The sequence below is a fragment of the Cydia fagiglandana genome, chromosome 20 (assembly GCF_963556715.1).
Source record: "Cydia fagiglandana chromosome 20, ilCydFagi1.1, whole genome shotgun sequence".
In the NCBI taxonomy this organism is placed as follows: domain Eukaryota; kingdom Metazoa; phylum Arthropoda; class Insecta; order Lepidoptera; family Tortricidae; genus Cydia; species Cydia fagiglandana.
In genome coordinates, this window is record NC_085951.1 from 15,634,696 (window position 1) to 15,660,228 (window position 25,533).

Below are 25,533 nucleotides of genomic sequence, written 5' to 3' on the forward strand. Positions count from 1 at the left end.
GGTTTGATTTTGTTTCATATTTTACATTTAATATTTGCTTCGGGTTCGTGTGGTGAAAAATTTTGTGTTGGCCAAGCCGGTGGCCGATTCTGTCATAAAAGATCAAGGCCTTAACGGCATCATACCTTTTACTTTTATCAACCACTCGTGTTTTAATTACACTATAGTACACTGATTACATCAATGTTTCCTTTATTACTAAATCTGTCACATCTACGACTACCGTGGCGATTCAACCCACACCCAAATTGGGTAATCCAACATGTTAAAATCTGCCAAAGTACGGTCAGCAGCAGAAATTGCTAAGCCGGCCAGGTGTTCAAAATGATCTTTACGCGACATTATTATAAAAGAGCAAAAAGAAAGCATTATTAACAGAGGCGTAGCTAGCATGGGTGGCACCCGGTGCGGAAATTGTGGGTGTCACCCCAAAATTCAATCAAAATTGTAAAATATATTTAAAAAGAGTAATTGTAATTTATATGTTAAATAGCTCAGGATTTAGCTACGCCACTGATTATTAAAAGGAGCGTGTCAAGGTAATTTTGAACACCTCGTCCGCTTATAGCAACTTCTGCTGCTGACTGTACCGAACTAAGTATTTAAAGTGCAGTGCACGATAAAAAATAGGGGCGTAAGTAGATCCACTCAGACGTACAAAATCAATGCGTTCCTTCAATGTTCAAATATTAAGGTTCATCAGTGTCCAAAATTTTTGTCAGTCCGTATAATCCGTATACCGCAAGAATTTCCCTCGTATTTTTCAGAATACCAATGGGCGCTATGCTGGTCCCTCCCGGGCTGCTGGCGCGCGCTGCGGGCGCCGCCGCCGGCCGTGTCCGCCGCCGGCGACCTGCGGGTCTTCGACGGAGTCCGGGTGTTCTGCATGATGTGTGTCATCATTGAACACGTGTGCTGGCTGAGCACCATCTCTTATCTTACTGATATACGGTATTTTGAGACGGTGAGTACAGATAGATCATTCTTTATTCATACCCTACCCATACTTTCGTTGTGGGCGTCGGCATAGAGAAAAAAATACACCTAGTGCTCACTCCATACCTAAGATCAGTTTTAGTACCAACCGATGCTAGATGTCGACTGCGAAAATAATAGTATTTTTGGCAAAACTGATGTATGGATTGAGCACTCTATTCTTACTATATTTCTCTATGGCGTCGATGATAAAAGTGAACGGTATTGGAAGTTGGAACACCATCGCTTATGTAGCTGATACACGGTTTTAAGATTGTTCTTGGGCAAGTTTGGGGTTGTTAGAATTGTCCCGATGAATTTTAGTTGCCTGTGGAAAGAAAAGTACAGTCAGCGATAAAACCTTCTAGAGTTAGACCAAGAAAAGTCTGCAGCGATTTTGATAGCCCACGCAGTGCAAGTGTTATTTGCACGTCATAATTTCATAGAAGTTTGACGTTTAAAAAATGACACTTGCACTGCGTGGGCTATCATAATCGCTGCAGACTTTTCTGGCGGTCTGGCTCTATACAAATTAAAATGTTAGCCAAAACCTTATGTTCAATAATATTGCAGATCCGGCGGTCCGGCGACGCGATACTGCTGGGCAACTCGACGCTGGTGGTGCAGGTGTTCTTCCTGATGGCCAGCTTCCTGCTGGCGCACAAGATCCTGCTCCAGACCTCCAAGGGGTCCATGCCGCCGTGGCGGTCATTCTTCTCCACCATGATCAATCGGATCATCAGGTTCAATTATATTCTTACAAAGGATACCTACAAAGTTTAATATTTTTTTTAGGTTATGCTGGTTACCTAGCTTTCTCGCAATTCAACAGATTCTGTCAAATGCAATTATTATAGTTGAAGCATGGTTTTAGCGATATTTAATGACACGTCTGAAAATTATAAAAGGCATCTACGAAACGTCCTAAATATCTATGGAGGGTAGAGGTACTCCATATTCAATAGGTCCATAGTCCTATCCTAGCCATAACTTCCTACAAACTGTACCTAGGTATGTTGTCACCCGACATTGACAAAAATATCTTCGTCACTTGGCCCACGCTTGGCGTCACGCAGTTGAGAAGTTTAAGCTGTGTCTAACTTTTATTTTCACCATAGATTCAGCTTGAGGTCTTGTAACTCCTAGACTTGCATTGTACACGGTGAGGTTTCAAAAAAGTTTATAGGACATTTTTGTCTCTAAATATCATCAGGAATACGCTGTTAAAATTATTCGGTTTCCTCATGTTACACCGTGTATATGCTCGTTTACAAAAAGAGTTTATTTTGAATGTAACAGAATCAGCCCGTCATACTACATGGTGGTGTGGTTCGCGGCGAGCTGGTGGGCGCGGCTGGGCGCCGGGCCACAGTGGGCGCCGCGCGTGGCCGCGGAGGCCGCCGTGTGCCGCGCCAAGTGGTGGGTGCACCTGCTCTACCTCAACAACGTGCTGGACGCCGACAACAAGTGCTTAGTGCAGACCTGGTGAGTCAAACACGAGGTTAGGAAGAGATATGTCTACCACAGTACAGATCTGCCTGGCAGACAAATCTCTCAATGTAACGCAGGAATTGGGGGTATCGTCTTGGGTCGTCCCATTCGTTTTTCGTCAAGTTCTTAAATTAGTCCTATATATTCTGCTTTCGTCACTCATTCTACATTAAAAGCCACTGACGATTGTGACGAATGTAGCATGAGTGACGAAAGCAGAATAGGACTAATTTAAGAACTTGACGAAAAACGAATGGGACGACCCAAAACGATACCGAATTGGGTACCATTGTATCATCATCAAGAGTTAATTTTGAAGTTTAAAATAATTTATTTTATATTCGAAGTATTGTCCGCACTTTTTCTTTCTCTTGTTCCATTTAACGAAACCTGAATCTGCCTCTTTCGATTCAGTACCTTTTTCCCTTTCAGTCACCCTTCCAAAACAGTCTCAATTTCTGGAGTTACCTATATCTCAACATCAATGGTCCACGCGCACCATCATCTATCGATTCTTGAGGGTCTCTTTCTTTCTTTCGGAGGACTCCATAATGATGATGTATCGACACCGCAGGTACCTGGCAGCAGATATGCAGCTGTACGCCGTCGCCTTGCTGCTGACGCTCGCGCTGGCGCGCTGGCGGCGCGGCGCGCTGCCGACGCTGATGGCGCTGCTGCTCATCTCCGTCGGCGGCCTCTTCGCCGTCTCCTACTGGCTGAAGCTCGTCTCCACGTTCGTCATGCATAACCCGGAGTAAGTGCAGTTTTACTCGTCATTCACACCTCTTCCTAATTGAAGACCATTGATATGTAATTAGTTGTTAATCTAAATATGTGAAGATTCAGTCTCTCACGGATGTAGAGATTTGTTGCTAATCCAAATTGAACCGTGTCTCGGAGCAAAGATAAGAGATCATAGGCTATATACTAGCAAGTGTTCCGAAAATTACCACATCAAACCCAAGAACTGTCTTGATTACGTCGTAAATTCCGTAATATAATGAGATAATTATAATTCTGTAATTTGACTTTTCTCTCTCGGTCACGTTTTTATCTATCGATATATCTACTTCCGTGATCTATTAACACATATACATACTTTTCTGCTTGATACAAAAATTACAAATACTCGTACCGAATCTGTTCTACAAAATCTTAAATGGCATTTTCAGAGTGGTCCGTGTGAAGTACTACGGAGACCTGTCCTTCAACATCCTGTACCAGTCTCCGCTGGGCAACGCACCGGGCACGCTGGCAGGCTTGCTGCTAGCGTACGTCCATCACGAGATGCTGGAACGGAACAAGCAGCCGCAGCAGTATCGGGTATGTTACCGGTCCTGTACCAGTCTCCGCTGGGCAACGCACCGGGCACACTGGCAGGCTTGCTGCTGGCGTACGTCCACCATGAGATGCTGGAACGGAACAAGCAGCCGCAGCAGTATCGGGTATGTTACCAGTCCTGTACCAGTCTCCGCTGGGCAACGCACCGGGCACACTGGCAGGCTTGCTGCTGGCGTACGTCCATCACGAGATGCTGGAACGGAACAAGCAGCCGCAGCAGTATCGGGTATGTTACCAGTCCTGTACCAGTCTCCGCTGGGCAACGCACCGAGCACACTGGCAGGCTTGCTGCTGGCGTACGTCCATCACGAGATGCTGGAACGGAACAAGCAGCCGCAGCAGTATTGGGTATGTTACCAGTCCTGTACCAGCCTCCGCTGGGCAACGCACCGGGCACACTGGCAGGCTTGCTGCTGGCGTACGTCCATCACGAGATGCTGGAACGGAACAAGCAGCCGCAGCAGTATCGGGTATGTTACCGGTCCTGTACCAGTCTCCGCTGGGCAACGCACCGGGCACACTGGCAGGCTTGCTGCTGGCGTACGTCCACCATGAGATGCTGGAACGGAACAAGCAGCCGCAGCAGTATCGGGTATGTTACCAGTCCTGTACCAGTCCGTTGGGCAACGCACCGGGCACACTGGCAGGCTTGCTGCTGGCGTACGTCCATAATGAGATGCTGGAACGGAACAAGCAGTCGCAGCAGTATCGGGTATGTTACCAGTCCTGTACCAGTCACCTCGTGGACAAAGCGCAATTCCTGGCTGAGTCTTTAAGCTTAATAAAGTCCTGTATCCTCTAAGGATGACTGAGTTTGCATATGATTGTGCGATCGAATTGTAAAATTCCTCTGTGGTCTAAAGTCGCTCGAGCAAAACTGACCACACTAAGTTTACATATCAAGTGGTACATATCAAGTATGGAGCTTAATATGGAATATATTGTACTGCCAAGTTTGTCCAAAGTTCTCGTGGTCAGATTTCAGACTCTCCCGCTGTTCCTCTCGACTCGAGCAAAAGAAACTATAATTATGTTTCTCGTCCTACCTCACCTTTCAATTAGTTCGACTCTCGCTGAAGTTTAACAGTTAAAATGATCCTCTTTTGGTTTTCCTCTCAGCCTAAAGTTAATTGTAATGTTGCAGTGGTTCCGCTGGGTGACGAGCGCGGGCGCGCCGCTGGCGATGTGGTGGGCGGCGTGGTCGCCGCTGCTGCTCGGCGCCGGCGCGCCCGAGCGCGCGCCCGCCGCCGCGCTGGCCGCGCTCGAGCGCCCCGTCTTCAGCCTCTTCGTGGGCCTGGCCTTACTCGGGGCCATGCACGGGGTGCAACGTAAGTAATCCATACTAATTAATATTATAAAGGCGAAAGTGTGTCTGTCTGTTACTTCTTTACGCTTAAGCCGCTGAACCGATTTAGGTGAAATTTGGTATAGAGATAGTTGAGTTCCGGGGAAGGGCATAGGATAGTTTTATGTCGGAATCATCCCTGAAGAGAGTGCAAAGGGGGGTAGAATTGAAAGAGCTAATGAATTGCCTGATAATCGATGTAAGCGCTGTACCTACTTTAGCCGCTGTCACTGATTCCACGCAGACGAAGTCGCTGGCAAAAGCTAGTATTATATGTGTCGGCTAGCGATCTGCTGACTGAGAGAGCATGGCACAGATGACATTAATCATACATAACAAATGAAATGAAAAAATGTACCAGGATGACAGGATTATTTTGCTGTTTCCAGCGATCTGGGTGCGATTCTTCGCGTGGCGGGGCTGGGGTCCGGCGGCGCGGCTCAGTTTCGGCGCACTGCTGCTGCACATGCCGATCAACACGGCGCTCATCGCCGCGCGGCGCGCGCCCACTGAATTCAACCGGCTGTCTATAGTACGTACAATATATTTATTATCTGACGATTTGGCAATTCCTGAGGGCCTTGCTGCGGATACTGATAGAGTGAGACTAGAGAGACAGAGGTAACAAAATTACGATTTTCTATTTTCGCGGTAAGCGTGGCCGGGCTGGATGTCAGACGACATACCTTTCCTTTCGCTTTCCTTTATCTCTTCCATTATGTGCTGGTTAATACAGAATGGATGTTGCCTTATAAATAAAAATACTATCTATGTATGTACAATTTTATTTTTGCCTATGATGTGACCATATCGCCATACGATTAAATAATAAATACAGAACAGAACCGAACGTTCCAATTTACTACTCTAAAACTCGTAAGTTAGGTACCTATACATAATTTAAATGTGTTTTCTAGATAGTGGAGTGGTTCGGTGTAGCCGGGGCGGCGTACCTGGCAGCGCTGCCGCTGGCGCTGCTGGTGGAGCTGCCGGCGCAGCGCCTGCAGCGCGCCCTGGAGCAGCTGTGCCGCGCGCCGCCGCCCGAGCCCCGGCCCCAGCCCGTCGAGAAGACCAACCTGTGATCACTTGCTGCCGAGCGAGATATCATATCACTATGTTATAGTACATGTTACCTGATTTTATTTTGAAGAATGCTGACATATTGTAGCATATTAGGGTCAATTTTTGAAGAGGGTGTTTTTTCGACATTTGTATGGCAATTTTTTATTTTTGGAAAATCAGATATAAAAGATAGCAAATGACTCAAGCTATCTGCCGTTTTAATTTGGCAAACGATGTACCAACAACCTGTATATACCCAGTCATTTAGTCCTATGGACTTGCCAAAAAATGCCTATTTGAAAATTGACCCATTAAGACGAACGCATTTTGTGTTTATGGCGGTCGGTATCAGCGCCGAGCGTGCGTTTCGTGGTTCGTTGCAGAGGCGAGGCGTGACATATACCTACTAACGTGAGCTTGATATGCTCGTTTTGCAAGCGCTGTTAATTAAGAAGGCGCGACATATCATCGTGGATGCGGACCCCGAACTCCGTGGTTATATATTATAAAAGTAGGGTACAGACCGTCTACGATAACTCTGCACGGACTTAGTGGCGACAATGCCACTAGCGCCACATATATTTTATAGGAATTGTACATTCATGATGGCCTTGATGGCACACTCTGTTTCTTGCCAAGTCGGTTATTAACTTGATCTGACTCTAGCTTCTAGGTGTCTTCTATTGATTTACATCTTTTTAGTGTTCCGTACAAAACTTTGTTTACGGAACACTTATTTTAATTAAGGAACAAGCTTCAATGATGCACACAAAATGAAAATCTGTGGATGAATTCTTGAACGCAGAGTTACGAGATGGGGCGAAAGTGTAAATATTTCTTACTGTCTAGTCTAATCGGTAATGTTACATTGGGGAACCGCATGTGGTATTATGGGTTTCAAATTATGAGGTGAATCTCAAAAAGTGGTTTGACCAGATTTACTGACTAAAATTAAATATTATTTTATTACATTGAGAAAACGGCCAGCGATCCACTTACATGTTGGGGGTCATCCATTAATTACGTCACACGAATTTAAAGGTTTTTTGACCCCTCCCCGCCTCCTTGTCACACTTGGTCACATTTGGCAAACCCCTCCCCCCTAGTGTGACGTCACATTTTTTCTACGAAATCGCCAAATCGAATTAAGTAAGAACCTATTATTAATATTTTATCAAAATATTTTTGACTATATAAATATTAGTAATTTTATAACCCAAAACTGCTAAGGAAAGAAAATTAAACGAATAAAAACGATTATCGTTTTAAAAACTTGTTATTTAAATGTACAGTCAGCAGCAGAAGTCGCTATACTCTCCAGGTGCTCAAAGAGAGGTAAACGTTTAAACTGTCAAAAAGTTGTTGACTGTCATGGTAGCATTTACTTGTGAGCGCTCAACATGTCACAAATATCTTAACAGTCGCTATTCATTAATTTCTACACTTACAACAAATCATTGATACCTTAGCTGTCAAAAAACCACTGGTATCTAAGCGGTCAACGTGTCAAATATATCTGAACAATATGGAAAAATAGACGTTTAAAGCATACATGTATGGTCGTATATTGAATGAATAATAGCTATGCTAATTTCAGGTAAAGCGTTTTGACAATCATCGAAAGCAGTACAGTCTTGTCATCACATACATCTATCTCACGTTTTGCCCTTCAACCATTGACAGGGGCCTGTCAGTCAACTTACTGCAAACTATTTCTTTTATTGAATAGAATCATCAAAACGAATGAGTGACACATAGCGAAAGCTAACTGAAGCCGAATTTAGAGCCAATTGTCAAGGCACGTTGTGGCACAAGTTGTGGTCTTGTTACTAAGGCGTTTGCTTTTCAAAGCAGAGACCGCGGGTACAAATCTCAGTCGGACGCACCTAGAGATTACAGCTTTTTTTTTTGGGATTCATTTCTATTATTAATTTGTAGTTTTTTATTAATTTCGCATACGTTTATATGTTTTTTGAAGATATGTCACATGTAGCGTATGTACGACTTTCTAACAGGACGTTGTAGGTTTGAAACCGCAGTGGGCGTTCCTCAGATTACTCCTGTGCGGAATGCCATTTGATGTTTACTGCTAGGTTATACTAACAATAAGTTCAAAGATATACAGTATATATCAGAACGAAAGGCCAAGAAAGAGACCCATTAATGTTTAGTTTATACTGAACCACTTTTACTATGGGACCAACCCCGAAAATGCGGAAAAATAATTGGAAGTTTCACACATTTTGCTGGTCTGATGTTGAAATTTTCTATGGGAGAGTACATTTTTTCCGGGGTTTCGGGGTTGGTCCCATAGTAAAATTTGCTCAGTATGACTTAAACATTAATGGGTCTCTTTCTTGGCCTTTCGTTCTGATACATACTGTATACACGGTGTAACATGAGGAAACCGAATAATTTTAACCACGCATTTCTGAGGTCAAAAGAAGGAAAAAATGTAATATGAGTTTAGGTAAATTACGCCAAAATTTTTTTTTTGTTTTGTTTTTTAAATTTTCTGAATGTATTATATTTGTACATAAATAATAAATGTTATTGGTAATCATGTCACTTAAAATTGATTTTTACATTTTTTTTCGTAAAACCTACTTTTTGCAAGGTGTTACTTGTCACTTTTTGACATCTATCAATAAGGATATTTAGACTACGTCCCATAGCAGCAACATCACCATCAAAAAGGCATTTTACACTATGTAACAGTAAAAACTTGTTTTTTTTACTTAATATTATCTCTGAAACTAGGCGTATTTCAAAAAAGTTTATAGGATATTTTTGTATCTAAATATGATAAGGAATACGCTCTTAAAATTATTCGGTTTCCTCATGTTACACCGTGTATACCTCCGTATACTCTATCCTCTCTGCTAAGTTGTAAAAACAAAATTCGTCATTCCTATGGTCAACAGCATATTACGTAGGTATATGCATGGCAGTGATGGTTTTATCGCATAGGTACATCTATAGAAGAGGAGGCACCGTTCTTCCGGATCATGAGTCCAACCAACAAAATAAAGAGAGGAGTCATAAGTAGTTGGATATGCTTAATACCTTTACTGCCCGTGCTCCTCACGTGGGGCCACGGCTAGCCTCTATTACAAAGCCATAAGGTTTACATGTCAGATTGGGACAGTGAACGTGTTAAGTTTCAATTCTATTATTTTCTCCTTCGTTCTTTGATCGATTCGGAGCATCGTATTTTAGTACTATATAGTATATTTTAGTATAATAAGCGGGTTAAATAAATATATTAACATATAATATGCTCTACGGTTTGGAAGAACGGCCGCCTATGATAGTTAAAATAAAAAAACCGATCATTCTCGTAGAACCTAAGTACTTATTTATTGTCTAAGTTTGACACTTGACGATAAAATACTTCTTAAAGAAAGAGGTGTCAATTCGTAGTTGCTACCGTATTTTTTTAAAAGTTAAACAGATAAAATGTTGATGCTTAGTTACCATTGAAATAACAACTGCTTGGCAACTGGTGGCACCCTGGCTGCTGACGTACGTGATTGGCAATGCGTGTAGGTATTAATGACAGCAGCTTGAATTTGAGTGCTTAGTTACCACTGGATTTCTAACCGTTATTGTCATTGTGATTAAATAAGGGTGTATGTGTTAAAGAAAAACTCAGAAGTTAAGATATATGTGACGAACTGAAAGCCTACGCTAAAATGACAACTTAGATGTCCTTATTTTTGTGACGATTGAAGTGTATATGTTTTCTTGGACATCTTGCCCGCTCAGGTATATCTGCTGCTGACTGTACTTACAGCGAATAAAATAATTTAAATAAATTTTCGGTTGCTGATGAAGTTAAAGTGACGTCACAAAGTTTGTGTCTCTCCCCTCCCCCATGTCACATTTTCTTGACCCCCTCCCTCCCCCTAAACGTGTGATGTAATTAATGGATGACCCCCTGGAGTGTGGGCGAGCCAATATTACGTAACGTAATAAGGATTAATAATAATGTAAGCAAAGTGCTCTCTGGAAAGGTTTTAGCACTGTTTGTGATAATTTTGGTTACCTAGATGAAATGTGGCTGCTGACGGTACGTGTTTAAGCTCTGGTTTTTTTTAATATATATTCTAGATATTAAAATAAGGCCCCCAGGTATGACTTTTATTTGTGTGAGGTTTTAATTTTATAGATACTTTTGTGGAAATCTAGACCATTTACCTAACATGGGGTCCTTCTACACCAAATTGCCAGACTAAATTTCATATTTACAATAAGCTGGTAAAAATTGTGAATAGTAATAAGTCACTGTTCAAAGCAAAATAAGCCTTAATACATAGGAAATACGTCGTAGATTTATATGGTGAGGTTTGGAGACTAAATAGACTAAACTTTGCTCAATGTTAACTAATACTAAGTGGTGTAAATAAATGAAACTAAGTAAAATAGTATTTCTTTGTTTTATTGTGTCATTTCACACACATATCACAAATTTTATACACAAGAGATGCGCCCACTAAGTTTTAATTTTACATTTAGATCCCATTATTTTGATAGAAATATAACTTCTCACATCACTAAAGAATAATGGATTACTAGAGCTGATTTTAATTCTGTCAAAATAATGGGATTAAAGTTACCCATGCTTTTATTTCCTAAATACCTCAATACCCGAACTACTTTAGGAAAAACAAGCAGGTTTGCAAAAATATTGGCTGGCCACTAAGGTCATTCTTCCAATAAAAGATTTTGATGAAGTTTTTCATCTAAAAGTACAAGACTTATTAAAAATCCGTAATTGGCATCAAAATCTACAGACAAGTCATGAGAAATATGTCTGCAACCACAAAAGTCAGGTGGTTGGTGTGTAACTTAATATTGACCCATTGTTTAATACATTTCCATGACCATCAAACTTGATACAGGTTGTGGAGTGAAATACTCTTCACAACAAAATAAACTAAAATCTATCCTCAGACAGTAATACAACTGCCAATAAAATGCAGAATCATTGGCAATAGTGTATTATGTAACTTACATACAAGGCGCGGCAGTGAGCCTGCAGTAAAACTTAGTCTAGCCTAGCCTACTGGGGGGTGTAGACTAACGTCTTGAAGGCCCGGAGCCACCTTGCCAGCCTCCGCGGTGCCCACCGCCTCTCCCGCCCGGTCTACCTCGACCTGCAGCTGGAAATAGATAAAAAATAATGTTAAATCTATGGATGGACATTCAATGTTATGATGTGAGTAAGGATAGTTTTATCTGCTTAAGGCTTAGTTGAAAGTTATTTTTACTCAATATGTATATGGATTATATGAAATTAACAATTGTAACTATGTCTTGTATCAGTTACTACACTGTATTTGTGGTTGTATTGTAATTTTTATATTCAGAGTACCTAAATTTGTCATAAATAGCACACTCTTTTTACAAACCGATTTTGCAGTTAAGTAGTGTAATCAGCTGAGAAGTAACAACAATGCATCTTGACATAAAATCTCTGCATCAACAACAACAAACAACCAATATGTTTATATCAAAACAATGCAATAGCTGCTGCAGCTACCAACCTTGTGCCCTTAGTATAGCGCTCTTCCCGCGGCCAGCCGTCGGCTTGTTCCCTTGCCGCTTAAACATCGGCGCATTCTTCAGCATGTCGGGCAGGATGAGGAAGCGGATCTTCGAGCCCCGGATGTACACGTTCTCCAGCTGAGCGACGCGGCCGTCGCGGTACGTCACCGTCACCTGCGTCATCGTGCAGTTCATGTTGTCTTCGGCCTCGATTAGCTTCCCCCGGTAAACTTCACCGGTATTCGTTTCGCAGGTCACTACATGACCTTCGGCTTCGTGAAGTACTTTAATAGGCACTCCGATAGACATATTGTAGCCTTTAAGCACAAGTTTTCTATCAAAATCACAAGATTATCAAAAAGTTGAGGGGATTTTTAGCGATTTATTCCGCAATTTTGCAAGAAATTTACAATAATAATGGCGGCAGAGGGGACGCTGACCGAATGACAGTTGTCAAAATAAATCTGTTTGACACACATATAAAAACGCAGTAAATGTGACGCCTGGTAAATAAAACTGTTTCTTTTGTTTATAATTTCGTTTTAATGGAAAGAGTTTTTAATGACCAAACAAAATAAATCAATTTTTCTACTTTTATACTTTTTCGTTTCGTAAAAAAAGCATTTAAATATGAAACGCGGCAAACCATATTTCTTAAATAAAGCTTGAGTCGCGTCACTTTTTCGAACTGTCACATTCTGTCACTTTGCGTCGTTCTTTTCCGAAATTCCGAACGAAGGGTGAATTCCTTTTATTTTGTACACTTTACGTTTGTGTATTTGTGTACATTACTTTTAAATATCAAGCACGGTGTGATGGCGACGGTGATGAAGGTGGAGACGGAAGCGGAGGCGTGCTGCGTGTGCGGCGGCGGCGGCGGCGAGCTGCTGTCGCCGGAGGAGCACGACGCGGCCGCTCCGCCGCTCTCCGGCGCGCCGCCGCTGCGGACGATGCTACTGCAGATCAACAACAACAAGGTATTGTAGCCGCCAGCTCGCCATCGGTCTCATTTTCGGTCTAGTTAGTGGCGGGAAATGATGATTTTAGCTGTGTTTTTATGACTCATTTACTAATATTGGCCAATTTACTACTCAATCATCCTTCCTTCTTCTTCTTCCAATTTCTGTTCCAATTTCCAATTTCAGTTGTTCTTGTACCAATTTTGTATTAAAATGACAAGAGTGGTTGGACCAATTGGGGCAAACATACTAATCACATAAGCGTCTCACATATAACAACAAAGTTTATAAGTTTTAGGACAATACTGTGTTTATTTACCAAATTAACTTTATTTCCCTATTAGGTGTTGCCCGAGGGCCGTATTTGCGGCGGCTGCGCGCGCCGCGCCGCGGAGTCGTATGAGTTCAGCTGCGCACTGTCGGCGCGGGCGGCGGCCCCGCTGGGCGACAAGTTGCGCGCCTTGCGCAGGCGCTTGCATGAGCTCACACAGCGCATTGATGTGTTCATTGTTGTGGGTGGAGCAGGCGCTGCTCAGGGCACATATAGTGAGGAAGGTATGTCACCAGAGGTCAGATTTATCTCTTATTGGTTCTGTTATTAGTTAAAGAATTCAACCAAGGGGTCTCCTGCTTATATGACCTCTTCAGGACCACCAGTTAAGCTCCACTGATATAGAGTTCAAACCAGCTACAATTACTTAAATCAGTTTGCCTTAAATTGGTATTCCATCATCTTGACAGTAATTTTACAATTTAAACAATCTGGAGTGTCCTTATTATTGTCTGCAGACATTATTATGGTGGAGAAGGATGCACTTGCTGCCGCAGCCGCTGCTGATGATGAGGAACTGGAGCGTGCAAGGAATGCCCGAGGGGACCATGTGTACCAGTGCTCTGTGTGCCCCTTATCTTTCCAGGTATTTACAAATTCTTGTTGTGCATCCATATGCTTGTGGAATCAATTATTATTTTTAGGCAAAATGCTGGTTATAATTTATACACTATTTAAATTTAACTACATGTTTTATCTGTTTTAGCGTGTGTCAGAATACCGCACCCACATGGCGACGCACCCCACAGATGCCTTACACTCGTGCTGGACGTGCGGTGCCCAGTTCACAACTCCGGTGGCTCTCCGGGAGCACCAGGCCACTCACGCCCCGGCCCCGCAGCACGCACAATGTAATCTTTGCCACACACAGTTGCAGGTACAATTACTTTTTGGTAGTTTTGGAACTAATTTTGTCAGAGTTTTTTTTTAGTGAGAACACTAAATCCTCATCACCTTCAAACATTAAACTCTTACAAATTTCATTCCTAATCATGGCTTTATGGAAACAAAGCTACTTCTGCCAGGCCTATGGAACTTTCCGCGCGAGCTCGGATTAATACCTACGAATCTGCTCCCGTTCACGGTAGAAAAGCAAGCCAGTTGGTTGCCACACGCGCTCACGTACGCACGTCTCCGCGCGCCGCACTGTCAATTTTTACGATGGTTACAAGCTACGTAGTAGGTACCTACCTACTATTGAATTTATTTAATTAAACATGTAATGTTTATTGATATTATGTATGACAAATGTATAGTTTTAGATATCTATCTATTTGAAATAGGTAGCAAATTTATAATTTATTTTGGTAAATGTTTATTTTAACGACATTACTTAACTTTACACCGGAAAGTGCCTACTCATTTTTGCTCTGGTTAACTTATAATTAATTAATTACCTGTATTTTTTATAATTACTTGTAATTAAAAAAAAAAAAAAAAATCATGGGGTTTCTATTATTTTTCTTTATTGTGTAACATTAATCTCTATTTGGTTTTAAATTACACGAAGTTTTAAATCTAATTCTTGCTGGGATTATTGCGCGGTTTATAAAACGGCGTAAATACTGCGGTTACTGCAGGGACATATGACCTTTTAAAATGACTATTTCGCAAACACTAAAGCATAATCGGAATCTTTATATATAAACGCGAGCCGGTTTAACGGTAGACCTAAATGAAATTATGCTCAATCGAAAGAGCTTGAAAAAATATCACTTTTGAATCGAGAACATGTATCCGCAAAATTCGTATTGTCGAGTATTTTGCATTTAAAAGTGAAAAAATTTCGACAAAGAATGCAAATGTTCAATTTGTTGATTGTCATTTGACAGCGTTTGTTGCGTTTAGAAACTGCAAACATGCTTACAAGTTAGGTTGGTCGTTTTTTTATTTAAATAAAAAGCAAGACGAATATTACTGTTTATTTGATGACTCCGGTATGTATAATGGTTATTATTTGCATTAAGTTTCGTTTCATATGGATATGTATACCGGTATAATTATTACATTTTTTTTAAGCCAGAACGTGCGATAGTCTGTTACGGCTTTTAAGACGATTGCAACACTGCCTAGACGTCAAACCATTCGGCTTTGGGGTGTTTTGAACTACTAATTTATTCGAAAATACGTGATAAAAACCTGTTAAATAGTGTATTGTGTGTGTTAACAATAAAAAATAGTCACCGAACATAGTGCAAAGTGCAAACGCCATCGTAACGTAACGAGATTTGAACTTCAAAGCGTTCCATGGGAGTATTGTGTTTAGTATAAACATCGGTCTCTCAGTTGTATTTTAATATTTCAGAATGGTTCCAAATATTCTTACATGTCAATTCACTACTAGCCACCTGGAAATGCAAGTGAAAGCAACCAACCTTGAAGCAGCTGTGATAAACTAATAAGTGAGCGAGATGAAAATGACGTTGTTCAAAGAAACTTTGAGTTTAAGTGCCAGCTGACTGTAAACAGTGCGAAACAGTGAAAAAGCTACAGTGTATTGTGGACATATTTAATAACTGTGCTTTAGTTTAGACTATGAATCAAATTTGAGGTGTATCGGTGAATTGGAAAGTGAATAAAATCTAATAAGTTATCTCCGGAGTCAATGTAAGTTGAATATAAGATTAAATATAATAAGATATATAGATAGTATATATGTCGCAGTCAAAAGTGTGATCTGGTCAAAAGAACTTTTAACCGACAAAAACAGGCAAAACTGCTTTTGACTGAGCGTGTTGGTCAAAAGTAGTTTTACCTGAAAATCATTGATTAATAGTAATTGTGACTGTTACTATCAGTCAAATGTACTTTCAGAGATAGGTAGGTTAGGGTTATTTTTTTTTGCTACGCTCAAAAAATGAAACTGTTCCCAGAGTTTGGTAGGTTAGGGTTATTTTTTTTTGCTACGCCCTAAAAACGAAACTGCTGCCAGAAATAGGTATGATTTTCAGGTAAAACTACTTTTGACCAACATGCTCAGTCAAAAGCAGTTTTGCCTGTTTTTGTCGGTTAAAAGTTCTTTTGACCAGTTCACACTTTTGACTGCAAAAGGTTGGGCTGGACATATGGCAAGGGAAGGTAAAGATAAGTGGGATAGAGAGGTAGCGGAATGGTATCCTAGAGATGGAGAAAGGAGAGAAGGAAACCAATAATGAGGTGGTCGGATGACATAAAGAAGCATGCGGAGCCGAATTGGATAGGGACGGCAAGGGATAGAGAGCTGGGGGAGGCCTATTATTATATTGTTTAATACACTAGCAGCTGAGAGCTGATGCGTGTATATCACTGCACATGTTTTTTTTTAACGATTAATGTTCATTTTGTTAGTTGTTTTAAGTGTTTGTCAAGTCTGTTTTTAAAACTGTTCACTGAAGGAGCACATATCACTGTTTCTGGTAATTTATTCCACTCGCGTACGACGCGGTTTGATAGAAAGTGCTTCCTAGGATTGCTTGTACTGGGAACTCGGATAATCTTTAAGCTGTGGCCTCTTAGACGATGATTCTTGCTCATAACAAACAGGTCCTTTAGTTCAGGTAAGTCGTAATAATCATGTATGATCTTAAATGTTTCAATGAGGTCACCACGCTGTCTTCTTCGCTCCAAGGTTGTCAAACCAAGATTGGCAAGCCTTTGGTCATATGGCTTATTACGTAATCCATATACCATCTTAGTTGCCCTGCGTTGCACCTTTTCAAGTAAAGCTATATCCTTCTGAAAGTATGGACTCCAAATTTGGTAAGCATATTCAAGTAGAGGCCTTATGTACGTCTTATATAGTTTTAGAAACAGTGCCTTATCAATTGTCTTAAAGGTCTTCCGTATGAGGTATACTAGTGAGTTGGCTCTTTTTGTCATTTCCAGGATGTGCATATCCCACTTTAGGTTGCTTGTTACAGTGACTCCAAGGTCTCTTTGCGAGTTCACTTTTTCTAGGACCTGTGTACCCATGGTATATGGAAGCTGAGGATTTGTGGGCCCAATATGAAGAATGGTATATTTATCCGAATTAAGTGACATGAGCCAGTCCTGTGTCCACCCACTAATTCGATCTAAGTCTTCCTGAATGATATTATGCGATATGAGAGGGTTTCCCATTATTTTCGTATCATCAGCAAAAAGTGACAGTTTAGATTTGACAATGGACTTAAGATCGGTAACAAAAATCCCAAAAAGGATTGGACCGAGGACTGATCCTTGTGGGACACCACTTAGAACCTCAACCGGTTCAGACAGCTCCTCCCCTACTCTGATTTTCATTTTTCTTGCACTTAGAAAGTCTTGAATCCAGTTCAGAAGTCGTCCACGAATCCCGTAATGCTCCAGCTTATTAATGAGCCTTTTTATAGGTACCCGGTCGAAGGCTTTCTCGTAATCTAAATATACCACATCTGTTGGAAGGTGTTCGTCCCAGTTCTTAGTCCAATAATCGAGACACGTCAGTAGATTAGTAACTGTTGACCGTCTAGGAATAAAACCGTGTTGCTCTTCAATTATGATTTGTTCCTCAGATAAAAATTGTCTAATATATTTAGCGATAATTTTTTCCATTACTTTACAGGCGATGCAGGTTAGACTTATTGGTCTGTAATTCGCTGCAGTCAGTTTATCGCCTTTTTTGTATATGGGGGTAACGGTGGCTTCCTTCCAATCATTAGGCAATGTACCCGACGTAAAAGACAATGACATTATATATGACAGCTGTTCACCTAATGCATGACTACATTTCTTTAAGAATATTGCCGGTATACCGTCTGGCCCCATAGCTGTTTCGTCTTTAAATGTGTTTATCACCTTTTCCACCACCTCAGGAGAGAATTCAATTTCTTCTAAAGATTTCAGCACTCTTGGAGTACTCACTGCGGGTATTGGTACAGCATCTGGTTCCATAACAAATGATTTCCTAAACTGGTTTGCGAAAATGTTTGCTATTTCTTTACTATCATTTGTGATTACGTTTGCGCTCTCGTCGCGTAATGACGGAGGGACCGAAACCTTTGATGTTAGGCTTTGTCTTATGTAGCTGTAAAAGCGCTTAGGGCTGCTTAACACAATATTCCTTTCAAATTCCACCCTTGCTTTTCTCACTTTGTTCACAATTTGATTGTTTAATTTCCTGTAATTCCTGTAATTATCTTCAGATTTGTCAAGTTGGTATAATTTCCATTTCATCACTTTCTGGTTAGTTAATTTTATAATATCTGGTCCAATCCAGGGTTTATTAATATAAGATTTACACTTTCGTTTTGACGGTACTACTTCTGTTATGATATCGTTAATTCTGTTTTTGAGTTGAGCCCAAGCAGATTGACAATTAGAATAATCCCTGGTATTAAAATTTGAATCTGTTAGTAACGAATTTATCTTATCAAAGTCAGCTTTGAAAAAGTCTTTACGTTGTTGTTTCATTGGCATGCTCTGAAAATGGTTGATCTGGAATTGTAATGTGGTTAGCAAAACCATATGGTCACTCTTTCCGATTGGCGGATGATGAACTACGTTGCTGCAAAGGCCTTCCTCATTACAAAGAAATAAATCCAAAAGTGATTCTTCATTGTTTCTTTTTCGCGTAGGCTCCGTCACAAGCTGTTGAAGATTAGTATCGGCTAGGATTTCTACGAACTGTTCATGTAAAACATTGTAACCGTCAAATTTCCGTAGTGGCCAACTAATGTCAGGTAGATTGAAGTCTCCTACTATGAGAAGCGCTCCTTTACAAGTTGTCGTAGCTTTTTTAATTGTTTCAAATAAAGTTTTATCGCTGTCCTCAAAAGTATAGTGCGTGGGGCGGTAAACACCCGCAAGTAATAACTTAAAACTACCATATGTAACATTTACCCAAAGCGCTTCAACATTACTCTGGTTGTTATATTCTGAGTGTAATACTGAAAGAATCGGGATATTATTGTGTTTGTCTGCTACATATATCAGTACTCCTCCCCACCCTCTGCCAGTACTCCTGTCATGTCGAAATAAGTTATATCCTTGAATGTTTATCAGACTGCTGTGGATTGACGGTTTCAAATGTGTTTCCGTAATAATGATAAAAGCTGGTTGCAATTTGTCTATCTCTAATAAGAATAGGTCTCTTTTAGCCATTATGGATGCCAGGTTCGTGTAGAAAAGAGGTAACTGTATAAAACCATTGCCTAGTTTTTTCCTGTCTGATTACCTTGCTGGGCTTTAACAATGGTAGGTTTGCCATTCAAATATTTAATAATAAGGTCAGACTCACCTGCCTCAATCCTGTTTTCGAGTTCAATGCGAAGATTCTTAAGGTACTCACGTTGATATGGGGTTAAATCGTTTTTCACTGAAATACTTTTATTTCGAAGGTTGTTTCTGTTCTTTAGAACCTTAACGGCTGCGGCCCTGTTCGCAAAAATCACCTTCAGCGGACGAAGCTTGTCACCAGACTGAGGTTTGCCCAGCCTGACCGTAGCCAGGGGCGCTTCAGTTTCGGGTAATTCCTCCAAAATATCTTGCACAAGCCCATGGTCATGTTTTTTTCGCGCTTCAATAGGGAGGTCGCCGGTCGACGATATCTCCGGAACGCCAAACATAATGACGTTCGCACTACGTCTATTACGGTCCTCCAACTCACTAATAATATTTTCTAAGCCAATCTGTTGCCCTTGGTTCTTTTTCAGAACCTCAATTTCTTGTTTCAGCTGATCCACCTGCTTCCGTAAAGCCGGTAGTTGACGTACTCCAAGGACACAGTCGGGGCATAAATATTTCAATGTCGGTGATTGAAGAGCGATTACCCTTAATTCCGTCCCAAGCAATCCGCTACACTTTACACATATCAACCTATCGCACCCGCCACATACTATTTTTGGGTTTTGACTGTCCGGTTTAGGTAATTGATTAGTACACTTCATGCAAGACGCCATTTTTGAGTTGATTTTGTGAGGTTATGAAGTAAAATTTTATCTGATCAAATAAGTCCACAAAAACACAATCTCTATTGTAGATAACACTTCCACACGAAATTCAATATTTAATTTAACGAAAGTCACGGCTTTTAGGTTAAAACAAACTAATTCCCGATTATTTTACGCTTTTTTAAAACACCAGTAACGAAAAACACAAGTGCAGCTAAAGTGCGGGTAGACCGAAAAAAAAAAAAAAAAAAAAACTATGCCAAGAAAGCAGACTGAAATAATTATTAAAAAGCAATGACATAAAAATTATTTAATAAAGTTACTAAGGAAAAAATATTGAAAAACTAATTGATATAAATGAAATGTGAATTTATTTAAATGTAATATGTACTGAAATTTAATTTTTTGGGCAATAAAGGCTATTCTATCCTATTCTATTCTAATTTGACAGGTGACAACAAAAAAAACATTAATTCCTGCTAAAATTTCAGAGTCATAGTTAAGCGTAGTGCATAAGTATACTTGGAAAAATCCGACCTATGCCGCCGTGGATGGCCCGGTGGCAGAATGGCACAGGCACCTGCTGCAATAGCAGAGGACGCTGCTTTGATTCCAGCCTGGGGCACTGGAGGCCATAAGGCTGCTGTCCGTCTGTCTGTCACCAGGCTGTATCTCAAGATCTCATGAACCGTGATAACTAGATTAACTAGACAGTTTACATTTTCACAAATGATGTATTTCTATTGCTGCTATAACAACAAATACTAAAAACAAATTAAAGAAATATTTAAGCGGGGCCAATGAAATGAGTAAATTTTTATTAATATGTTTTAATATGACATGTTGGTGGCAAACAAGATACAAGGCTGTTAATGCCGATGGTAAGTGGGAGTTTAGACTAGACCTCTGCTTCTCCAAGGGACTCACATTGCTGACCGAGTAAATTTTTATTAATATGTTTTAATATGACATGTTGGTGGCAAACAAGCATACAAGGCTGTTAATGCCGATGGTAAGTGGGAGTTTAGACTAGACCTCTGCTTCTCCAAGGGACTCACATTGCTGATCGAGTAAATTTTTATTAAAATGTTTTAATATGACATGTTGGTGGCAAACAAGCATACAAGGCTGTTAATGCCGATGGTAAGTGGGAGTTTAGACTAGACCTCTGCTTCTCCAAGGGACTCACATTGTTGACCGAGTAACTTTTTATTAATATGTTTTAATATGACATATTGGTGGCAAACAAGCATATAAGGCTGTTAATGCCGATGGTAAGTGGGAGTTTAGACTAGACCTCTGCTTCTCCAAAGGACTCACATTGCTGACCGGTTACAAATCTATTACACTCATACTAGGGTACCGTACCTGACTAGGGTACCGTACCTGAAGGGTAACTAAAAACGGGAACCTATTAGCGATTCCGACTCGCACTTGGCCGGTTTTTCTTAGTAGGTATATGACATTTGTTTCAGTTTTACTTCATTGTCCGTCTGTCTGTCTGTCTGTCTGTCACCAGGCTGTATCTCATGAACCGTGATAGGCAGTTGAAATTTTCACAGATGATGTATTTCTGTTGCCGCTATAACAACAAATACTAAAAAGTATGGAACCCTTCGTGCGCGAGTCCAAATCGCACTTGACCGGTTTGATATTTCAGGCTCCGTCACACAGGCGCGTTTCGCGTGCGGCGCGTGAGCGGGGCGCGCCGCTTTTTCATATAAAACGCTCAGGCCCGGCTCTGAAAACGCGCCGGTGTGACGGAACCTTTATTTCAGTTTACTCCACTGTCCGTCTGTCACCAGGCTGTATCTCATGAACCGTGATAGCTAGACAGTTGAAATTTTCACACATGATGTATTTCTGTTGCCGCTATAACAACAAATACTTAAAAGTGTTCCGTTCTTGATGGGTGAGTCCGACTCGCACTTATCCAGTTTTTTTTTAACGAATTTAATATTAACGGATAGGCATTAATATTAAAGAATGAAATAGTAGTCATAATTTCCATACTTTCACTTTAGTGCCATGAAGGGTAGGTACAAAAGGGTTCCCTCTTTTGAGATTGGAAAGTGAGCTAGGTTATAAATGCGGCCTTCACAGAACCGATCTGCGACCAGAAAAGTGGGTCAGGTTAGAACTGTGATCCTTATAGAACCAAACTGCAACCAGAAGTGGGTTAGGTTAGGTTAGAACTGCGACCCTTACAGAACCGAACTGCTACCAGAAAAGCAGATGAGATTTTTTTAATTACATATTTGTTTTTAGATATATCGGAATAGTAAATTTTTCGAGTTAATGTTACGGATTTAAAGTTTTCTGAGATGAGATAGGTTTGTAACCGCCTTGATGAAGGTTTGAAGTCTAAAAGTAAATAATTACTTAATTCATAATGAGTATTACCTATTACTATTATTTATTTTAACCGAGCGAAGCCGGGTTTTCATCTAGTATTAGGTATAATTTAAGATTTAGCGTTCCTTTTATTTTACTCCGCTGTTTAAGTAGGTATTTATTTATCATTTCTAAGCGTCCGCAACCCTAGCGTTGTGCCGGTGCGCACGGTGCGAGGAGCGGCGCGTTGAAGGTCACTCCATTGTATTTTTGTGTAGGTATCAAAACGGCAGGTATTTGCGTTTTGTTTGAGAGATAAGTATCTGTTCGTAAGAACTATTATATAATCTGTGCTTCTGCTACTGTATCGCTTTATCGTTAAAGTGTATAATAAAGAGTCTGTATGGTATTCCCTCAGTCGCAGTCGGAGCTGCGGCGGCACGAGCAGCAGTGCCCGTCGCGCTGCCCGTGCTGCGCGCTGCTGCTGGCGGACCGCGCCGCGCTGGCCGCGCACGTGGGCGCCGCGCACGGCCGCGCCGGCCGCCAGCACGCCTGCCCCGCCTGCTTCCTCGCGCTCGACACCGCCGCCGACCTGTCCGCCCACGTGCTGCGCCACCGGCAGGCCAGGCAGTTCGTGTGCGGACACGACGGGTGCATACTCCGCTTCGGTACTAGGTGAGGCGACACAGTATCACAGTTTGGTTTACTATGTCATTTTGCAGAAGCCCCCTCGTAATGAACCATCACTGTATCTAATCATTAGATTACCTTCTCGATCTTCTCAATTCTTGTATATTTATTTATATATTTATCATTGGCCTGTCACATCATCATTGATGTTATATATTTATACTTATATACATTTCGGGAATCTAGTCTTATCTCGAAAAACGCGCAGTATTTATATGTTTTCCGAGCTAAGCTCGGTCTCCCAGGTATTATTATTAATTTGAGTGAAAGAAGGACTACTGTCATAGCCGTTCTGTTTGATGTCCAGGAGTAACCTGATGTCGCACATCCGCAAGTGCCACGGCGGCGCCGAGGAGGCGCAACGCGAGCCCGAGTCCACGTCGTGCGCGGAGTGCGGCCGCACGTGAGTGTTCATACATACTTTCATCTAATAGCGTTTTCACATTATCCGCTTTGGAGGCGTGGTACATGTTGCGATTGTGATAATTTCATTGTTTGGTATGACTTTTATAATATCTTGTATTTTATTGGCCTCCGCTGTATATTAAAATTGTTTGTGTGCAGGTTCGCGAGCGTGGCGGCTATGAAGCGGCACGCGCGCGTGCACCGCAACGCGCAGGTAGATCAGGCGCAGGCGCAGGTAACGATACCGTTTCATTTGTAAGATAAACATTAAGCAATTAAGTCCCGTTATCGGATATTAATGTATAAGAATCGTCAAAATTTAAATCAGCACTTCTTCCTCCCTCCTTTTGGTGGTAAACTTGCGTACGGCCCGTCTGATGAAAGCCGCAGCCAACGCTCACTCGATAAGTCATTGGAGGGAGAATTGAGCAAAATGTCACCAGAGTGGTAGGAGGGTAGAAAAACTAGAAATATCGCCAAAATTTCAGGCGTAAATAATAAACAACTTCTTATACATTTTAAACTAACGGAACAATGGTGTTCCGGACCTTTGGGAGGCGTGCGCGGAGCCGAAGCCAACACGTAGAGGCCCTTTTGACACTTTAATGAAATGTTTGGGGTACACCGAGCGGATGCTGCCCTTGCCTGTGTCATGGGACGCACGCAGTTAACTATTACAAACTTAGTAGTTATTATTAAGACTGATAGTTTATATTATATGTATTGTTGGCAGGAGGGCGACGACGGCACCGAGATGCTGATGATGGAGGCGGAGGAGCTGGAGGGCGAGGTGGAGTACCTGGAGGTGGAGACCCTCGAGGACGCCGACCTCTACGCCGACCGCAAGCCCCAGCTGCCCCACCTGCACTGATCACCTTCCATTCATTAAGAGGAAATTGGACGAGATGAAAATAGTACATTTCGATGCTAGTGCGGAAGGTATGTCATTACTTCACGAGTACCGAGATATACCGCAGGCGAGTGGCAATAGCAGAAGTTCTAAGGTCCTGTTTTCTAAGGGGACCTTGCATTTTGGAGACAAAGCAAACCGCTTGGAACAGGTGTTTCTGGGGGTGATCTGAGCCGATTAAGCCCGGTTGCCAAGAGGTTCCACCCAGCAGGTGGGCAGGGGAGGGGGGGCAAATGTGGCTCCGGCGCGCCTCACTCTAAGCTATATATCTGCATACATCTAGCAACTATATCAAGTTTGGTGTCTTTTTCGTGTAATTCGAGGATGAAGAATTCATTTCTGTGACTAAATTTTCACTCTTCCATACAAAAAAATCGAGAAATCAAAAATTCCAAAAAAATCTTTTCACTTCTTTTTTCGAAAATCTTCTACAAAATTAAAACTATGAGGATTTGCTCTAGAAAAAAAATACCTGTGAATAGCCCAGTTATCCTACTATATAGAATAGTAAACTTGTTAAACATTTTTTTTTCATAACTCTGATAAAAAAAATGTTTTGTGTCGCGCGGCGTACCTGCATTGTAAGAGCGGTATGCAGCGTTTAGGATTTTTAAGTATGTTTCGATGGTTTCTGATAAGTTGTTATTCTTCTGGTTGTAGAAAATTACTTCTGGACGTGATATATATACAAATATAAATTAAACGTATAAATATAGATGTTGGGAAAACTTTCGCCAATAGAGTTATTAGAAATGTGATAAAATTAACAAAGCAGATGTTTGATTAAAATGCGGGTTAAAATACGAGTAAGATATATATTGTTCGCAATTGCCACTACATGCCCATGGGTCCGTGCATTTTAGTTTTTTCTTAACGCAGTTGCACCTTCCTGCCCATTTTGTTTTGCAGCGGCAACGAATAAGCTCTAAACAAGCAGCAGCCGCCGCAGGTAGGCTTGTACATATGGGCTCCCAATAACCATTTTGTTTGGACCAGCTCCAGTCAGCAGGACATGGAAGCTGTTGCTGAGGGGCTATAATCTGTCCCCAAACATAGCCTCCTTGGTAAGCTGCACGGAGAAATATGTTTACGTGGGTAGGGCATCTTCCATTGGATGCAGATTCTCTAACTGAAGATTTTTTTTTTGTAAAAAGTACTTTTCGGCACTCTTTTGCACTCGTACTTGTACCTGATGTACTCGTAAAATCAGTAACAAAATACTATGCATTTTGTTAAAATAACGTCTAGGGGCC

At 41.3% G+C, this 25,533-nt stretch overlaps 3 protein-coding genes across 4 annotated transcripts in view; 2 read left to right on the top strand and 1 right to left on the bottom strand.

Annotated features, from left to right (window-relative positions):
* Positions 1–10,644, top strand: part of LOC134674775 (nose resistant to fluoxetine protein 6-like) — a 31,278-nt gene extending 20,634 nt beyond the window's left edge. Inside the window, exons 5-14 of the mRNA XM_063532906.1 lie at positions 768–964; positions 1,549–1,718; positions 2,275–2,460; positions 3,041–3,220; positions 3,639–3,789; positions 4,952–5,135; positions 5,542–5,684; positions 6,070–6,329; positions 6,531–7,222; positions 10,161–10,644. Of these exons, the coding sequence (XP_063388976.1) occupies positions 768–964; positions 1,549–1,718; positions 2,275–2,460; positions 3,041–3,220; positions 3,639–3,789; positions 4,952–5,135; positions 5,542–5,684; positions 6,070–6,234 (1,376 nt within the window). The 3' untranslated portion in view covers positions 6,235–6,329; positions 6,531–7,222; positions 10,161–10,644. The remainder of the gene's footprint in view (positions 1–767; positions 965–1,548; positions 1,719–2,274; positions 2,461–3,040; positions 3,221–3,638; positions 3,790–4,951; positions 5,136–5,541; positions 5,685–6,069; positions 6,330–6,530; positions 7,223–10,160) is intronic.
* Positions 10,640–12,218, bottom strand: LOC134674773 (small nuclear ribonucleoprotein Sm D3). The gene is made up of 2 exons (XM_063532905.1): positions 11,764–12,218; positions 10,640–11,379 (listed from the first exon to the last, which is right to left on the bottom strand). The coding sequence occupies exons 1-2, from the start codon at positions 12,071–12,073 to the stop codon at positions 11,297–11,299; spliced, it is 393 nt and encodes a 130-aa protein (XP_063388975.1). The 5' UTR covers positions 12,074–12,218; the 3' UTR covers positions 10,640–11,296.
* A 278-nt stretch (positions 12,219–12,496) lies between these two features.
* LOC134674317 (zinc finger and BTB domain-containing protein 17-like) lies at positions 12,497–24,352 on the top strand. Of its 2 annotated transcripts, none has more exons than XM_063532342.1 (8): positions 12,497–12,741; positions 13,068–13,278; positions 13,513–13,640; positions 13,761–13,931; positions 22,694–22,950; positions 23,273–23,368; positions 23,530–23,605; positions 24,104–24,352. In XM_063532342.1, the coding sequence occupies exons 1-8, from the start codon at positions 12,580–12,582 to the stop codon at positions 24,239–24,241; spliced, it is 1,239 nt and encodes a 412-aa protein (XP_063388412.1). In that variant the 5' UTR covers positions 12,497–12,579; the 3' UTR covers positions 24,242–24,352. The 2 variants fall into 2 exon arrangements, with proteins under 2 accessions (XP_063388412.1, XP_063388413.1); XM_063532343.1 differs by having other exon boundaries at positions 24,107–24,352.
* The last annotated feature ends 1,181 nt before the right edge of the window (positions 24,353–25,533 follow it).

Excerpts from the sequence above, each read along its gene's own strand:
- LOC134674317 (XM_063532342.1), top strand. The coding sequence starts at position 12,580 with ATGGCGACGGTGATGAAGGTGGAGACGGAAGCGGAGGCGTGCTGCGTG. Across the intron at positions 22,951-23,272 it reads ATACTCCGCTTCGGTACTAG|GAGTAACCTGATGTCGCACA; the intron begins GTGAGGCGACAC and ends TTTGATGTCCAG. Across the intron at positions 23,369-23,529 it reads TGCGCGGAGTGCGGCCGCAC|GTTCGCGAGCGTGGCGGCTA; the intron begins GTGAGTGTTCAT and ends GTTTGTGTGCAG.
- LOC134674773 (XM_063532905.1), bottom strand. The coding sequence starts at position 12,073 with ATGTCTATCGGAGTGCCTATTAAAGTACTTCACGAAGCCGAAGGTCAT. Across the intron at positions 11,380-11,763 it reads CGCTATACTAAGGGCACAAG|CTGCAGGTCGAGGTAGACCG; the intron begins GTTGGTAGCTGC and ends ATCTATTTCCAG.